General features: G+C 33.6%; 1 protein-coding gene across 3 annotated transcripts in view; it reads right to left on the bottom strand.

The window, feature by feature from the left end:
- Positions 1-7757: 7757 nt before the first annotated feature.
- LOC144841099 (uncharacterized) overlaps positions 7758-19090 on the bottom strand; it is a 34879-nt gene continuing 23546 nt past the window's right edge. For 2 of the 3 annotated variants that reach the window (XM_078697283.1, XM_078697285.1), the window contains exons 3-4: positions 10731-17149; positions 7758-10284 (exon numbers count right to left, since the gene is read on the bottom strand). In XM_078697283.1, the coding sequence (XP_078553409.1) occupies positions 9124-10284; positions 10731-17149 (7580 nt within the window). In that variant the 3' untranslated portion in view covers positions 7758-9123. The remainder of the gene's footprint in view (positions 10285-10730; positions 17150-19090) is intronic. The other variant, XM_078697284.1, reaches the window with a different exon arrangement.

Consider the following 19090-nt stretch of genomic DNA (forward strand, 5'->3'; position numbering starts at 1 on the left):
AAAGGTGTCTACACTATCAAACTTTATGTGACAAAAACATGTGATGTGGCCATATATGGACATGAAGACGTCATATCACTACCATATTTGAGCATATCGCTACCATATTTGTGCACATCACACTTTTTTTTGTCAAACTAGTTTGATAGTGTAGACAGAGCTTTAGAGACTGCATCAGAAAGGACATAATATGAAATGATACTATAATAGCTGTCAGCTGTGATATTCTGATAAAACTATCATTTCAGTAGTTTTCTCAAAAATAACTGTAGCTACTAGCAAAGAACTTATAACACAAGAATCTCCTGTTCGTCCGAAGCGCGTAACAATTTCGAAAGGCATTGTGGGATAGAATAGAGCTATGGGTGGCGCCATTGTGAGCCATGGAGTAGGGCGCCCGCATCAAATTAGAAAGTCAAAATCATAGAGGGGATCTGCTAATACTCTAGGGGGGGTCGAGTAATTGACTGAGGAGTAGGGCGCCCGCATCAAATTAGAAAGTCAAAACCATAGAGGGGATCTGCTAATACTCTATGGGGGTAGAGTAATTGACTTCCTAGTTTGGAGGGGGCGCTTCTCCATGCTGTGAAATGGCGTCGCCCAGTTTGACCTTTTAACCCTGTACTTCCGATACTGTGTTTTGAATGCAAATTGAAGAACAGGAGATTCTTGTGTTATAAGTTCTTTGCTACTAGTTGTAGGCAATGGGCAATTACAAAAACTGTGAAATGCAGGTAATGTATAAGATGCCAACTGCCATAATTTCAAATTATACACAAAGGTCCAGCGACGATGATGTAAAATGTTAATAAGTTAAAACTTAATAATAAAGTAATGCATACGCATGGTACAGTAAGTTTTTCCACAAGATTTAGTTTTGTCAGCGAAATCACAAAGAAACACAGTTGACATGGGTTTACAGAAAAAAGCTGTAAAGTTGTGTCTGATATTACTACTATACCATTGCAAACTATACCGAACTTTGAACTTTTGTCTATTTGAGGATCACATGAAAACAAAAAGCATCCAAAGACTGTTATTAGATTCAAAAACCTCTCAGCAAATTAGCAAGAATGTGCAAAACATGTTAAACTTCCGCGAACTCGTATTCTGCAATTTTCTGAATTTTACTAACTGGTCAAGCAAACTTTTGCCATTTTTGTCTATTTAGAGGATCACGTGACTGCAAAGCGCCAAGAGACTGTCACTTGATTCGCTGAATTCACAAAACGTCACCAAACTAGTTCGTCAATAACGTGTACAACCAAACTTCTGCAAACTAGTTTTCAGCAGTTTGCTGACGTTCACCATCTGGTCTAGCAAACTTTTGTCTATTTGGGAGCATCCCGTGACTGAAAAGCAACCAGAGACTGTTATTTGATTCGCTGAATTCACAAAACGTCACCAAACTAGTTTGTCAAGAATGTTCACAACCAAACTTCTGCAAACTAGTTTTCTGCAGTTTGCCGACGTTTACCAACTGGTCTACACTTGGGAACTGCAAATGTGCTTGCCAAAGGCTCGGAATTTGCTCCAGCTTGCAAACAAAAGTTTTATGTAGACTAGCTTTAGGTTGAGAAGACAGTACAGTAGTGCAACGGCTTCTTCCACCAAAACAATCGCTAAAGATTGGTTCCCAACAACAAGTACGTAACGCAACGTAAGTGATTTGAATAATCACAAGCGATGAAATATTTAAACTGTCGCTTATCATTGGTCAACTCGCTTGTTGCGTTGCGTCTACGTTCTTGCGTTGCGTCTCTAGTGGAAACCAATCTTTAAGATCTATCTCTTTTTATTGGTAAAACCACACGTCTTAGATTAAAGGCGAATTAAAAAAAATAAAAAAGAATTGAAAGACAATAAGGAATATACTTTGTTATGTATATTTGTTTCCGTTATCTACAATATATAACACGGCATTACGATTTCTGAAATATACCTCAACTACAGTCTAATATTAATCAACATTATAGTCACGGCAAATTCACTTCTGTACATATAACACAGTCAACAACATAAATAACAAATATGAAAAGATAGTCTATTATCTAGACTTTCGAAAGATCTTTAAGATCGTAAACACGTTTTTGACGATATAATTATATAACTTCATACAATATATGAATAATATAATATTTGAAAGCTACAATGCAATGAAGGATATTCAAACATAATTATAAAGGATTATGTACATTTTGGATTCTGTAAAAAAAATCTATTAAATCATTACCGTAAATCATCTTTGTCAACATATTCTTCAAAATAAACCTAATGTTATATAGATACTTCCAACAGTATGCCTTTATTAAAAACACAAATCTTTGAAAAATATCGTAAATATTTAAAACCAAGCAAACACATCTCAAAATATAAATTAAATAAACATAAAATGGCTTGAGTATTTTTTTTTCTGTACATTTCTCTGTTTACGCTTACATACGCGCATGATACTTTTTCTTTTCTTGTTCTTTTATAAAACTGTATTTTTGTGTAAACCCTGTTACCATATTTTTAAAATAAAAACAAATTTGTTCAATTCCCTGATGGAACTCCCTTGTTTAAACTACATTCAAGGTGAAAAATAGACGTAAAAATGCTAAATATGAATAAAACCAGGATAATATTAGAAGCAACCATACAAAAACGCTCGAAGTTACTACAGTAGCATTATCATGAACTGCTATGACAAAACATTGTGCAGTAAAGTATTATACCAAGTTTTTTTTTTCATATGATTTGAATTGGGAAATGCTACACTACAAACTCAAGTACCACCAACAAGTTGTTCAGCAGTACAAGCCAATCGAACAACAGGATGCTGCACTCCGGAGATCAAAGGGTTTATCTGTGGCTGCGTTCCACGCCCATTAACAGACCCAGAATATGTACATTGTACAGTACTGTTAGTATTTGTCGCAACCAGACATAAGATCAAAGGACTATTACGAGTTCCTATCTTGACAAAAAGAGCTCAGTGTCCTGTTGTTAGATTGCCTTGGTCAAGCAAATTATTCATTGGTTACTTTTAAGAAGTCTTGACTAGGAAGCTGCATTGGTTTATTCTATAAGGTGTAATAGTCCATGGGCTGGAGGGGGTTACCGTGCACCCCCCCCACAGTTAAACTTCTTTGGTATCATTTTCTTCCCACGGACATATAGAGTGAAAAAATCGATGTTAACAAGAAAAATATAGGGATGCATTGTATGTACTTGCGTCATTTGTAATGATCATCAGTGTTTTATCTTCAAATATTTTTTGGGGTAGGGGGTAACATTTATCCTAATAACCCAAGAATCCAACATCTAATTAGTATTATCTTAGTAACATTGTGTAGCATACATCTTTTAAAATCTTTTAAAATTTAAATAAAATTAATCGGAAGATTATTAAGGTCAGTAGAGGTCAAAAGGTCATTGACCTTTTGCAAAATGTAAATTTTTCCCAAAATATAGATAAATTTCAATATCGTATCTACAATTTTCAATATTTTTTATCTTAATTGTGTTTTACTTGTGCTTACTGACATATTGAATAAGAAAATATATGTTAACAAGATAAAAATTGCAGTTCATTATATACAAATTGTTATTTTTTATTGTTAAAAATTGCAATAAAAATACATTTTTTGGGGTAGGGGGTAACAATAATAGCAATAACCCAAGAGTCAAACATCTAATTAGTATGATCTTGGTGTCGTTGTGTAGCATTCATGTTTTTTAATCATATAAAATTTGAATAAAATTAATCGAACCATTTTTAAGGTCAGTAGAGGTCAAAAGGTCACTGACCTTTTGCAAAATTGCAAATATTTGCCATAATGAGATACATTTCAATATCAAATCTCCAATTTTCAATATTTTTTATTTTAATTGTGTTTTACTTGTGTTTACTGACATATTGAATAACAAAATATGTGTTAACATGAACAAAATTGCACTGTATTAATACCATTATCATGTAATGTTGTTATTCTTCAAAATTACAATAAAAAGACATCTTTGGGGTAGGGGGTAACATTTATCCTAATAACCCAAGAATCCAACATCTAATTAGTATTATCTTAGTAACATTGTGTAGCATACATCTTGTAAAATCTTTTAAAATTTAAATAAAATTAATCGGAAGATTATTAAGGTCAGTAGAGGTCAAAAGGTCATTGACCTTTTGCAAAATGCAAATTTTTCCCAAAATATAGATAAATTTCAATATCGTATCTACAATTTTCAATATTTTTTATCTTAATTGTGTTTTACTTGTGCTTACTGACATATTGAATAAGAAAATATATGTTAACAAGATAAAAATTGCAGTTCATTATATACAAATTGTTATTTTTTATTGTTAAAAATTGCAATAAAAATACATTTTTGGGGGTAGGGGGTAACAATAATAGCAATAACCCAAGAATCAAACATCTAATTAGTATGATCTTGGTGTCGTTGTGTAGCATTCATGTTTTTTAATCATATAAAATTTGAATAAAATTAATCGAACCATTTTTAAGGTCAGTAGAGGTCAAAAGGTCACTGACCTTTTGCAAAATTGCAAATATTTGCCATAATGAGATACATTTCAATATCAAATCTCCAATTTTCAATATTTTTTATTTTAATTGTGTTTTACTTGTGTTTACTGACATATTGAATAACAAAATATGTGTTAACATGAACAAAATTGCACTGTATTAATACCATTATCATGTAATGTTGTTATTCTTCAAAATTACAATAAAAAGACATCTTTGGGGTAGGGGGTAACATTTATCCTAATAACCCAAGAATCCAACACCTAATTAGTATTATCTTGGTACCATTGTGTAGCATACATCTTTTAAAATCTTATAAAATTTAAATAAAATTAATCGGACGATTAGTAGGGTCAGTAGAGGTCAAAAGGTCATTGACCTTTTACAAAAATGCACATTTTTGCCAAAATATAGATAAATTTCAACATAGTATCTACAATTTTCAATATGTTTTATCTTAATTGTGTTTTACTTGTGCTTACTGACATATTGAATAAGAAATTATATGTTAACAAGATTAAAATTGCAGTTCATTATACATAAATTATCATTTTTTATTGTTAAAAATTGCAATAAAAATACATTTTTTGGGGTAGGGTGGAACATTAATAGCAATAACCCAAGAATCAAACATCTAATTAGTATGATCTTGGTGTCGTTGAGTAGCATTCGTGTTTTTTAATCATATAGAATTTTAATAAAATTAATTGAACCATGTTTAAGGTCAGTAGAGGTCAAAAAGGTCACTGACCTTTTTCAAAATTGCAAATATTTGCCATAATGAGATACATTTCAATATCAAATCTCCAATTTTTTCAATACTTTTTATTTTAATTGTGTTTTACTTGTGTTTACTGACATTGAATAACAAAATGTGTGTTAACATGAAAAAAATTGCAGTGCATTAATACCATTGTCATGTAATTTTATTATTCTTCAAAATTGCAATAAAAAGACATTTTTGGGGTAGGGGGTAGCATTAATACCAATAACTCAAGAATCTAACATCTAATTAGTACGATCTTGGTATTGATGTGTACCATATATGTTTTTGTAATCATGTAGAAATTAAATGAAATTAATCGACCGATTACTAAGGTCAGTAGAGGTCAATAGGTCACTGACCTTTTGCAAAAATGTAATTTTTTGGCAAAATGAGATATTATATTACCCGCTACCCCAAAAATGTCTTTATATTGCAATTTATAACAATTAATAATTGACAATTTTTATACAATGTACTGCAATTTTTTATCTTAACACACATTTTCTTATTCAATATGTTGGTAAGCACAAGTAAAAGACAATTCAAATAAAAAAATATCGAGAATTGGAGATCTGATTTTGAAATATATCTCATTTTGCCAAAAAAATTACATTTTTGCAAAAGGTCAGTGACCTTTTGACCTCTACTGACCTTAGTAATCGGTCGATTAATTTCATTTAATTTCTACATGATTACAAAAACATATATGGTACACATCAATACCAAGATCGTACTAATTAGATGTTAGATTCTTGAGTTATTGGTATTAATGCTACCCCCTACCCCAAAAATGTCTTTTTATTGCAATTTTGAAGAATAATAAAATTACATGACAATGGTATTAATGCACTGCAATTTTTTTCATGTTAACACACATTTTGTTATTCAATGTCAGTAAACACAAGTAAAACACAATTAAAATAAAAAGTATTGAAAAAATTGGAGATTTGATATTGAAATGTATCTCATTATGGCAAATATTTGCAATTTTGAAAAAGGTCAGTGACCTTTTTGACCTCTACTGACCTTAAACATGGTTCAATTAATTTTATTAAAATTCTATATGATTAAAAAACACGAATGCTACTCAACGACACCAAGATCATACTAATTAGATGTTTGATTCTTGGGTTATTGCTATTAATGTTCCACCCTACCCCAAAAAATGTATTTTTATTGCAATTTTTACCAATAAAAAATGATAATTTATGTATAATGAACTGCAATTTTAATCTTGTTAACATATAATTTCTTATTCAATATGTCAGTAAGCACAAGTAAAACACAATTAAGATAAAACATATTGAAAATTGTAGATACTATGTTGAAATTTATCTATATTTTGGCAAAAATGTGCATTTTTGTAAAAGGTCAATGACCTTTTGACCTCTACTGACCCTACTAATCGTCCGATTAATTTTATTTAAATTTTATAAGATTTTAAAAGATGTATGCTACACAATGGTACCAAGATAATACTAATTAGGTGTTGGATTCTTGGGTTATTAGGATAAATGTTACCCCCTACCCCAAAGATGTCTTTTTATTGTAATTTTGAAGAATAACAACATTACATGATAATGGTATTAATACAGTGCAATTTTGTTCATGTTAACACATATTTTGTTATTCAATATGTCAGTAAACACAAGTAAAACACAATTAAAATAAAAAATATTGAAAATTGGAGATTTGATATTGAAATGTATCTCATTATGGCAAATATTTGCAATTTTGCAAAAGGTCAGTGACCTTTTGACCTCTACTGACCTTAAAAATGGTTCGATTAATTTTATTCAAATTTTATATGATTAAAAAACATGAATGCTACACAACGACACCAAGATCATACTAATTAGATGTTTGATTCTTGGGTTATTGCTATTATTGTTACCCCCTACCCCAAAAAATGTATTTTTATTGCAATTTTTAACAATAAAAAATAACAATTTGTATATAATGAACTGCAATTTTTATCTTGTTAACATATATTTTCTTATTCAATATGTCAGTAAGCACAAGTAAAACACAATTAAGATAAAAAATATTGAAAATTGTAGATACGATATTGAAATTTATCTATATTTTGGGAAAAATTTGCATTTTGCAAAAGGTCAATGACCTTTGACCTCTACTGACCTTAATAATCTTCCGATTAATTTTATTTAAATTTTAAAAGATTTTAAAAGATGTATGCTACACAATGTTACTAAGATAATACTAATTAGATGTTGGATTCTTGGGTTATTAGGATAAATGTTACCCCCTACCCCAAAAAATATTTGAAGATAAAACACTGATGATCATTACAAATGACGCAAGTACATACAATGCATCCCTATATTTTTCTTGTTAACATCGATTTTTTCACTCTATATGTCCGTGGGAAGAAAATGATACCAAAGAAGTTTAACTGTGGGGGGGGTGCACGGTAACCCCCTCCAGCCCATGGACTATAAGCTGTAGTTTTAAGTACTGACATGATTACACTGTAACCGAATGCCCTTAATATTCTTCAAGATTAAGCCCACTGGGCTTCTTTCTTTCGAAGTTTTACGGTATACTGACGGTGTACTAGTGAACTTTGAAGATAGAAGTACATTGTTAGCGAGGTAGTGACGAAAAATGTCCATGAAAATAATATACAGCTTCCAAAATATAGTAAAACTTTTTCAATTGAAAATAAAATAACAAGACTTTAAAAATCTATTGAAGATCTCTTCAAAATCTAATATGCATAAAATAGAATTAAGATTATTGATCTAAAATATTGGTTACTGCAGTAGTCTTTCTAAAATCTTAATTACTGCAGTAGTAGTATTAATCAATGATGGATTTGAATGTTTTAATCGATTGTTCTAAAACAATAGTCTGTAAACTGAAAAAATTGAAAGCTAATTATAACATTAAGTATTTAAAAAAAACCAATAAAACAAGAAAGTTAACTATATAATTCTACAGAGTCGTTGCAATAGACCATTTTCTGTTAACTATGTAACAATTGATTGATTTTAAAAATAATGAGAAAAATAAAATAAATTGTTTAGTTAACAGCCTTTTTGACTTAATGACTTAATTTGTTATGGTTATGTTTTGTTTCTTTGGACAACATATAATGAATACAAACAGATTCTTAAATACATCAAATAGTCAATAGGCCTAGCCATACATGTATACCATAAAGTAACATATGTTATATATATATTGGTTTAAAAGAAAACAAATAAACTATTACTTTTAGACATTTCTCCCATATACATATATATTATTATATTACTGTACTGTACTTTTAATATTTATATACTTATATTACTTTGGGAGATACCGTGGATTGGATGAACACTTTAGTACATTGTTATATGCATAAATTATTAAATAATATTTAGTATTTCTTTGGTGGGCATTGAACTGACATATAGTTTTTGTTGATCTCATACCTTTCAAATTATTTTTAAAATTTGAATCCATTAAAACTTTAGTTATACATCTTCAGCTGAATGAGTACAATAGTTAATAAATCAAACTTAAAAATTAAATTATAATAACTTTTAAAATACTGTAGTATTGTTTGTATGCCAATATATTTAAGTATATCCTGTACTCTATATATGATCTACCTTTTTTGTAAAATCAAAGTATTTTAAACTTATCTTTCTGGTCGTTCCAACCTTGTATTGTTTTACAAAAACACATAGGTAGAAAATAAACATTTTCTAGTATTTTATTGTTGGAAGATTAGCACATCCTAATACCTTTTGAAAGTTGAATAAATAATAATTGAAAATAAATTTAGTAATAAGTGGAATGATATAAGAAGGAAGGTAAATACTAATCAGAATGATCAGGTTGGTGGATGTATTCAACCTGTTGGACATGTTCTACTACAACTTTCTCATGTTCTCCTTCACTGGCACTATCGGTATTCTCATCCTCATGATCATCCAGCCTGTCGTCTTTCGTCGGTGATCCATCCATACTTCCTAACCGATGTCGCGGCGATTTCCCTTGACGTTCCATTGCCATGATGTGTCCTTTCGAACGCAGGTGTTTGGCAAGATGTCCGGGAATTCTAAATGCGATTGAGCATTCTTTACATTTGAAAGGTCTCGGATCGTCCGCGTTTTCAGTTGATAGTTCGACCGCTTCAACATGGGAGAAGTGAATGGGAGAACGCTCATGTTTTTGAAGCAGACCTCTTGTGCGAAATGACAGTGAGCACTCTTCACAACTAAAAGGATGTTCGTCCGCGTGAGTTCTCATGTGGATGCGAAGTTGACTAGGTTTTGTAAAATCCTTCAAACAAACATTACATTTGTGAAAACCACCTCTTGTGGCTGTGGGTGACGGAATGCCTTCAGCATCACTGTTATCAATTTCGATAATTCTTTTGTGAGCTGTGTCCGTTGATTTACTAACTTCACCAGATGATGAAGATGGCATAAATTGTTTTTCTTTGTAAGACTCGAGTTGTTTGTGTTGCACTAGAGGGGCATTGACCTCTGAAGTGGTCAGAATCGTCGATGGTAGTTGAGACATTCTTGAAGGCGTCATTGGAGAAATTAGAGGAACTCTTGATACATTGCTGACATATGAAGATGTAAGTACTGGTGAGTGATGGCTGGATAATTCTGGGAGTGGTGGTGGTATAAACTGAGCTTGCGGAGCTTCTATAATATGGTGAAGTCCAGATTTTGACAGAGAGATCCTTGAAGTGTTCACTAATGATTGCAGGTCGGAGTTCATGTCAGGGTTACCATATTTTAACCTTTTCAATGTTTCATCAGGTATTTGTTCATGGCGTGCAAATGCAGATGAGATATTTTCACTGGCCTGTAACCGTTTTCTTTTCGCTACTATTCCTGAAAATGGCATTTTATGAAAACCATGGCTTCTTTCATCTGTATTGTGTGAAGTGGAGATCTTCGTTTGTGCTGGTGAAAGGTCACTCGGTTTTGCCGATAGTATCCTTGGTGATGAACTTTGAACTTCCTGGATTAATATAAAAATAATACATTATTAGTATGTAATAAAGTAAATTTCAAATCCCCCTAAAAAAAATAATTCTTGACAAAATTTTTGTTGAATATGCCATTTTAATGTAACATAATAGTTATCCACTTTGACCAAAAATTGGGGGAAAAAATGTATTTACCTGAAAAAATTTAATTTAAAGCAAAAAAATTGTCAAATTTGCTGCGTGCCAGCCAATGGGTTTTTGGTTGAATTTGTAACTTGATTAAAACTACAATATTCAAAGTCAAATTTAATTAATCTTCATTTTTCATGTTTTTGAGGGACAATACATCTTTAAGATTTCTCAAAAGCTGCTCATTGTACTCTTTATAGTGAAATCTAAAAGGATGCAGTACAAAGGATCTGTATTCTGTTATCTTTTGTGTTATATATATTCAAAAAAAATATTTAAAAAAAGTTACCTTTACTTTTGCATGGTGACTTGGTAATACAACATCAGGCTCAGCAGAACTTGTGTTCGGATGAGAAACAGGAAATGTGAAAACAAACTGTCCCGAGGAATAAGGTGCCGTTGTTGGAGGAATGATGCCGCACTGGAGAACAGAAGACACAGGAATATAGACTGATCCTACACTTCCAGGTGGAATTATTTGAATGCTTTCTGTACCTGGTACACTCTTCAAAGGCACCTCTGAATGTGCTTTGAATCTGTTGGGTTCTGCTGATGCAGCTTCCATATGTGTTTTCTGAAATGGTGTGTGCATTGGGAGGGCAACGTTTTTTCTGGTAGCAATGTCTGTTTCTTCTAATTTTGATACTGAATTTACCTGTGAGCTCTCAAATTTAGCAGCCTCGTGGATCTTTGCCGATATCCTGTAATTTGATCCCATAGGAATGGAATGTGCCGGCTCTTGATTCCCAAAACTTGGAAATCCAGAATTAATATTTAAGACCGACAAACCGTAGGTTGGTTGGAATGTTGGCATTGGCAGGATTCCTGTACGTGGCAGAGGTAACTGAGTAATATCAAATGATTTATTACTACCACTTTGCATGTTCTGAGGTGTCACCAAAGGCTGGCTCTGAGTTTGAGCTCTTAGTTTTTCTAGGTTCTTATTGGTTAGATGTTGTGTAAGCTTTCCAACGACCTCTGATCTTGTTGGTTTTCGTTCTTCTGCTTTGCCAGATTCTACAGTAAAATAATTGAAATGAGATTTCAAGGAATCTTGAAGATTGTCGGATTTTCTGATTTTATCTAAACTTTCACTGTAAGACCTTTTCAAAGAACGTCTAGCTGGTATTCCATCAGATGAATCTGAGTTTTGTTCTGCTCTAGTTGAATGAAGAGACGGTAAACTACCTGCATCAATAGATGAAAAGTGGTACTCACTACTTCCAGCAAAACCAGATATGTCTGGTAAAGAACCATGACTTCTTTTCCTTCTAAGAAAAGAATGTTCTAAAGCTCTGGGTTCCACTTCATCATCCTCTTCTTCATCATCTTCTGATGAATCTCCATCAGCAGAATCAGTATCCTCATTCTCATCTGCATCAGAGAACTGATGATCATTATCATAATCATCTTCATCGATTCTGTCATCATCATCATCTAGATTACCAAGATCTGCATCATCCCCAGTTGAGACGGTTTTTTTGTTGTGTGCTTTTGATTTCATGTGCTTTGTAAGATTTCCTTTGGTTTTGAAAGCAAAGTTACATATTGAACACTTATATGGTCGCATATCTGTGTGTGTCCTTATATGCTTTTTAAGCATGCTAGGCTTTTTACAACGAATTCCACATTCTTCACAAACATACTTTCCTCTTCCTCTACCTCTGACATAAACATATTCCTCATTAGATTTAAATCCTCCTTCAAAGATTGGAACTCTTAAAGGTTCATGCTTTCCTAGATCTTTCATTTTCCTTTCTTTCGATTTGCAATCCATCACAGCAGACTCACTTTCTGTTCTTCGATGGTGTGTTCTGCCGTGACGAAAGAGTTTATGAGGAAAGCTTGCATTAATTTCTCTTCTGGAGGACGACTCTGTTTGCTGCTGTTTAATATTTGGAATGTGATGCTGGTTTGTGCGATGGTCTTCCCTTCTCCACATGCTAGAATGCGTCAAGATACCATTTTGATCTTTCGATAATGGAGACACCATGTAAACCATTCTTGGTCTACGGTTACGACTGGAGTCATTAAGTCCTAGATGAGCTTTCCAGCTCATACCAAGTGGATGCAGGCTGTTCGATCCAGATCTCCAATTAGAATACATGGACACTTTGTAGTTTGATTGCTGTTTTACATACATTGGCTGAGTACGATACAAACAAGTAAACATAGGTGTTGTATTGCTATGACTTCCGATTGCATTTTTATACAGGTACTTGAGAGGTGTTGGAATAGTTTTAACTCCTTCATTGGTAATAACCGTTTCATCGATCTTATGTAAAGCACTTGTCCGTAGTCTGGGCTTTGTTTGGTAAGTTGGTAAACCATGAACAAACGCTATTGTTTGACCTTGACTTGAACGACTTGGTTGAAAAGATTTATTGATAACTGTGTGGTATTCAGTCTGTGGCACTGTTGATGATGAATGTGGAAGGATTGGTTGAGATCTCATTTTTGGTGAAATCACCTGCGATGATGTCGGGCTTGTGTTAAATAAAACAGGTGGCTTCTGAGGTGTCTGTACAGGAGTCTGAACACTAACTGAAGGAGATGCAGTTGAAAAAGTTGTTATAACTGGAACCTGTTTTTTCAGTAATAAATTATCATATGGTGAAGGAAAACCAGGATTGTGGGTTTTCGATGGAGATGGTAGAACAAAGAATTGTTTTTGTGGTCCTGATGTAGTTGGAGTTGTAATAGGTCCCACAACAATAGATCCTTGCGAAGTAGTCATCGAAGGAATCATTGGACTCAAAATGTTTTCCACCTTTCCTCCAGCATTGGCAAAAGCAGCATGAGCAGCTAGACGTCCCAATTCTCTTGCAGCCTCCACTGGTGTAGTAGGAGTACCATCTGGTTTAGTTTTCATGGGAGATGCCAACTTAACTACAGATTGTGCGATTGAAAATGCCTCTGGTGAAAGTAAAGTCTTTGCAACATACTCAATTGGTGTTGTGCATTTACTAGCCTTGGTAACTGTCGGATGTTTCAAGCTTCCAAAGGATGGAATGTCTAAGGTAAGATTTTTTCGACTAGGTTTTGATCCTAAAGTTGGTCGGCTCAAACCATCTGATCCCAACTTCGGCCGACTCAAACCATCTGATCCCAACTTCGGCCGGCTTAAGCCATCTGATCCCAACTTCGGTCGGCTTAAACCATCTGATCCTAACTTTGGCTGGTTTAAACTGTCTCCTCCTAAGTTAGGTTGAATTAACCTTTCTGACATTTTTAATAAGCCAGGATGAGGTAAAGCTTGTTTAAGTTCAGGACTAACAGTTGATTCAATGTTGTGTCTTGCATTCTTGTCATCTCCATCTCCTCCTGATCTGGGTGTCATATCAGAGATTGGCATAAGAGGTCTAGGCCTACCATAATCTTGTGTTTTAGGAGATACACCTCTTTGTCGTTTTGGCCAACCACTTATTGAAGACGATGGGCCAGGAAGTGGTGACTGGAGGCTAATTGGATGATATGTTGGAACTTCAGGTGTCCTTGAAACCTCTTTTACAATTTTAGAATAGTTCTGAACTCTTGCAGAAACTCCTTGTGTTCTTGATGTTACAGTTGTAGAAATGTATGATGTATAAGGTGCACTCTGAACAGAAGTAAACTGCGTTGTCCCTGAGAACATTGATGATGGTGTATTCGAGCGAATATTTGATGATGGTCCGGGAATTGAGAGACTTGAAGAGATTCGTGTATTTGTATTAATTACAGAACTTGAAGGGGAAGGCATGGAATGTCTAATTGATGCATTATCCAGTGAAGGAAAATGTGCAAAATGCAGAGATGAAAGCATTGGTGTCTTGACTGTTGTACCTGCTGTTGATATAGCAAGAGGACTTTGAGGTACTGGTGGAAGTGTCGGCAGAAATGGAACAGGTGCCATGGGTCTTGTTGGTGTAGGCACTCTATCAATTGCAATTCTTTCATGCTTGGGCTTCCTTCCACGTTTCTTCGGAAGATTCAACTCAGAAGGCATCGAGTCTCCTTCAGATTTATACTTTCGTCGCTTGAATAGTTTTGGTTGTGCTGCCCTCAATGCTGCTTGAGTTTCTTCCAATGTTTGATACCTTGAATAACTTTGGTTACTTGTTGGTTGTTGCCGAGAACCTTGTGAAACCATTGTTTGTGGCAGAAGAGTATGTTTATTTGTTCCTGCTAACAACAACGGTGAATTTTCATGTGGCAGAGTTATAGCAGGATAAATTTTGTAAGGAGGTTTATTGTGACTGGAATGAGAAAAAGATTCAGTCACTTTGTTTGTAACTATACTTGAATCTAAACCAGTTTTATTGTTCTTTGTTTCTGAAATGCTTGGAGAATATTGTATAACTGGACTTGAAGTTGCTATCTTTCTTGGTGAGATTAAGTTTGTTTTTGGTTGAGGCCACATTTTATTACCCTCAAACATACTGCTTGCAATAGTACCATGTTGTCCTAATTGAGAAGTTACAACTGAAACCTGAGAAAATGGTGTTGTTGAAAATGGCAGGCCCTGTGAACTTCTTGAATGTGGTTGAGTACTCATAATAATGCTTTCCGATATCGATCTAGATCTTGGTTGAGTTTGGCTTTCATTACTTACAGTTCTTAAACGTGAATCTGTTGATGTATAATTAAATTGCGTTGTTTTCAATGCGTCTCCAACAGAAAAAAATGGCAGATGTGTCTTAACTTTATTTGACACAATTTTTTCAGCTGGTGTTCTTTGAATTATTCTTTCAATGTCAATAGAGTCTCTTTTCTCATGAATACCAGAAACATCTTTTGTTTTATCTGCTAGTAAATTCTCGGATTCCTTCACAATAGCAGACTCTAATATTCCCTGGACTGGTATTTGCACATGAAACTGACCACCTGATTTCACAATGCTAAAGTTTGTAAGTGGTATCATTAGTTTTGCAGAGTCTATATCATTATTTGCTGAATTATCATCAACTTTTTTTTCAGGATTTTCACTAACTGCATCAGGTTGATCCGAGCTACCAAGTTGTGTATGAAGTATAGGCATTGCACGTCCAGTTTCCATGTCAATTCGGAATCCAGCCACATCCTTTGAGCGGAGGTTATCTAACACCTGTCCACAACCTGTATCTCCTTGCGATTGCTCTCTTGATAACTTATCACTGTCAGTTTTACTTCCTTTATTTACAACTGGTGAAAGACTTGTACAAGGTGTGCTTGACATGGTTAATAAACTCTGATTTTCAGTAACTGAGTTTTTAATTATTCTTTCTCTGTTCATATAGATTTCCCCTTGCATTACTCGTGCCTCTGAAGGTGATGGATTACTCAATGGAAACTCTTGTGTCAAACGATGTCTTCCAATCGTTGCAGGTGTGTGAGGTGCCTCACCAGAGAACAATGATGTTTGTCCAGGAATGCCTGACAAATTCTTCCCAATATATAGCGATTCTTCCACAGCAGCTTTAGCTATATTTTCAAAGTGTTTACCTTGATGAAGTCTTTCATCTAACTCATCATTTATTGTATCGACTCCTTCATCAATTTCCATTTCATCTTCGCTTTCTGTTTCTTCAGAGTCATTTTCATCATCCTCAATAACTTTAATGCCTTCAAGATTTGGAGTGATTCCTGCTTTTATTGCATGAGCGTGCGACTTCCGATGTTTATAAAGATTACTTTTTGTTTTGAAGGAGAATCCACAAGGTATACACGGATATGGTCGTTCTCCAGTGTGAGAACGAATGTGTTTTTTTAACACACTGGGCTTCAGGCATCTTCGCCCACAAAACTCACAAACATGTTTTCCGATGCGTTTTCCTTTATCTTTGTCAAACTCTGAACAATCGGTATCTTGTTTATCGAGTGTAATAACAGATTTAGGTCTATTTGGCCTGTAAACACCATAACTAACTGGATTTAAGTCGTAATCAGCTGCAGTTGGTGCAGTGTAGGTTAATTTTAAACCTTGCTCTTCTAAAGAGTCTGATTTCAATTGGTATTTCACACCAATTTCTGTTTCATCAATTCTCAAAACATTGCTAGATTCTGAACTAGCATTTGTTTCTTGTTCAGGTGAATCAGCCTGTGTAAGCGGAACATCATTTTGTTCCTTGACAGGCTCTTTGTGCTCAGTATATTTTTGCTCCGTTTCTACTACCTGTGGTTCTTTTTTCTCTTGAGAAAATGAGTTCAATTCGACACCAGATATATGAAGCAGAGCTTCCAAAGCTTGCTGTTTGTCTGCTGCTTCTTGCTCAGTGTCTTTCTGCACAACTGCAGTATTTACAGCAGCATCTTTATCTTTTTCAATAAATTGTCCAGTGTCTTGTGGAAGATCCAGGCTTCCTTTCTGAGGCATAATAACCTTATGATGTCCAGTTTTAATAGGACTTTTTTTTGGAGAGTTTTCCTTCGGGTGAGTCTGTTTTGTTGTCCGTGCACTCCTCTCCTTTATTAAATCATACTTGTCCTTCTTAGCAGGTTCAGTTGATAGTTGTTCAATTAACTGTTGATTAACATCAGTATCTTTGGTTGGAATCTGCATATTATTGTTTCCTTTATCTTGTAATTGCGTCACATTTTTGTCAGTGCTCTTTTTTTCTCTTAATCCATGAACCATTCTTTTGTTTTTAGCTTTTCCAGAAACTTTCATATGCTTGGTTTTTCTCTCTCCGGTATTCCGATTTTTTGTTTTTCTTTTACCGCCAGATGAAGATGGTTTTCCAGTGCCAGATTCTATATAACAGAAAAAAATATTGTTAGAATTATTTTTAATTTGTATTTACTTTGTTTTTACTTTGTTGTTGGGCTTAAAGCAAGGGCTTATATGCCCCTCTGGATGTTCCTTCCCACATTCTCCTGTACGCATTACTTTTATAATAAAATCTTAATAAATGCAATGGACTATTAATTACTAATAACATAAAAATGAAACATGAATTTTATGTTTAATAACTTTAAGATCCAGGAAGTTATGAATTGCACTAATGGATGTCACATGACATGTAGCATGACATTCATACATGCTGCTTTCTGAATCTCTAGGGTAAAACATTGTAGCTACTGCACAGTGTAATTAAACGAAAGTATAGGAAGTTGTAATTACTGTCTGTAGCCATACGGTTAGGGACAAACTGACCACAGGGTTCTCCCAAGCAATGATAACCTACATATAGTTATGGGGTTACCATCGCACCAATTATAACCCATCAGAATGAGTGTTCTGAGAAGGATAAAAAAAGTTAAACCCGGTTTTAATTAAGTGAAAGTATTGGGTCCCGAAAGACAATTTGTATCCATTTTTTTTCTAAATTTATGACTGCCTAGATGGCAGACAAATTCCAGACAGCAGGAAAAGACACACTCTATTGAGAACAGACTTAATAGAAAGGATCAGCCTTCTGTACACTAGGTGCAATGACAAAAATGTTTAAGATTTTTGAATAAAAAAAGCTTCTTTTCTTCATCTCATTACAGTTCTGAAATTCAGATCGGAGTATGGTACTTGTTTAATTTATTTTTTAATAGTAGACCTCATAGTCGTTGAAATACAGTATAAGTGATTTTTTAAAAATTAACATTACTTAAGTTTAAAGATGTATTGTCCTCTGAAAAATTGGATTGAAAAGAAAATGTATTCGCCTAAAATAAAAAACTGTAATTTAAATAGTCAAATTGGCTGCCAGCCAATGGGTTTTTGGTTTAATTTAACCATTTATTGTGTCATTTTATAAGTGAAAAAAAAAATTAACTAAAAAAATATAAACTATACCAAAAACCTATTAAAACTACAAAATAATCTGTTCAAAGTCTGACTTTATTAATCTTTATTTTACATGTTTTGGGAGACAATACATATGTAACTGCCAAATTGTCACTTGGACACTATGTACACTGTGACAAATGCTGGTGTGACTTCACAGTGTATTTATAGATATGATTCTATATTCTTAATTTTACATTGAACTCTGAGTACATAAACTTTGACTTAATAATATCAATTTGTCTTTAATACTATACACAATCACAATAATATCATTGGAGATCACTGAAGTGGTTCAACTACAGTTAGGGACGGATTCAAGGGGTGGGGGAGGCCAGCCGGCCCAGTTCCCTCTAAATTTCACAAATTGTAATGCAGTTCAGTACTTCATTTCACTACGTTTAGGCCCTGGGCACCCCTATTTCAAAATCCTGGATCCGCCACTGACAGCATACCCTCATATACTGTACACACAAATTAATACCTAAGTACAGAATACCATTTTTTATTTATTTTGTGGATTTGAAATTGCAATAAAAAGTGAGAATAATTGCTAGATAGGATGAGACTTTTCGTTAATTCTAATTTTAATAATAATATTACATTAAAAATGATTTGAGCGTCTGCGAACTACTAGAAATGTATTTATACTTGTAATCCTGTGGAGCCATACTGTATAGCTTACTGACATTATAAATAAAGTTGCTACGAGATTTAAAATTAGATTCGCACTGGTAGATCAAATGTCATTATGATATTTCTGTCAATACTCATAACTCTATAATCATTATTTTCACGCCATTTTGGTGCCATTTTTTTGATAATAAATACATTCTTCATTGGATTTTTTATTATAAGAGTATTTTCCACAATTTCCTAAGGATTTGTGTGTCTTTTAAAATCAAATTTTTCAT

Source organism: Antedon bifida, chromosome 4 (assembly GCF_963402885.1).
Source record: "Antedon bifida chromosome 4, ecAntBifi1.1, whole genome shotgun sequence".
In the NCBI taxonomy this organism is placed as follows: Eukaryota; Metazoa; Echinodermata; class Crinoidea; order Comatulida; family Antedonidae; genus Antedon; species Antedon bifida.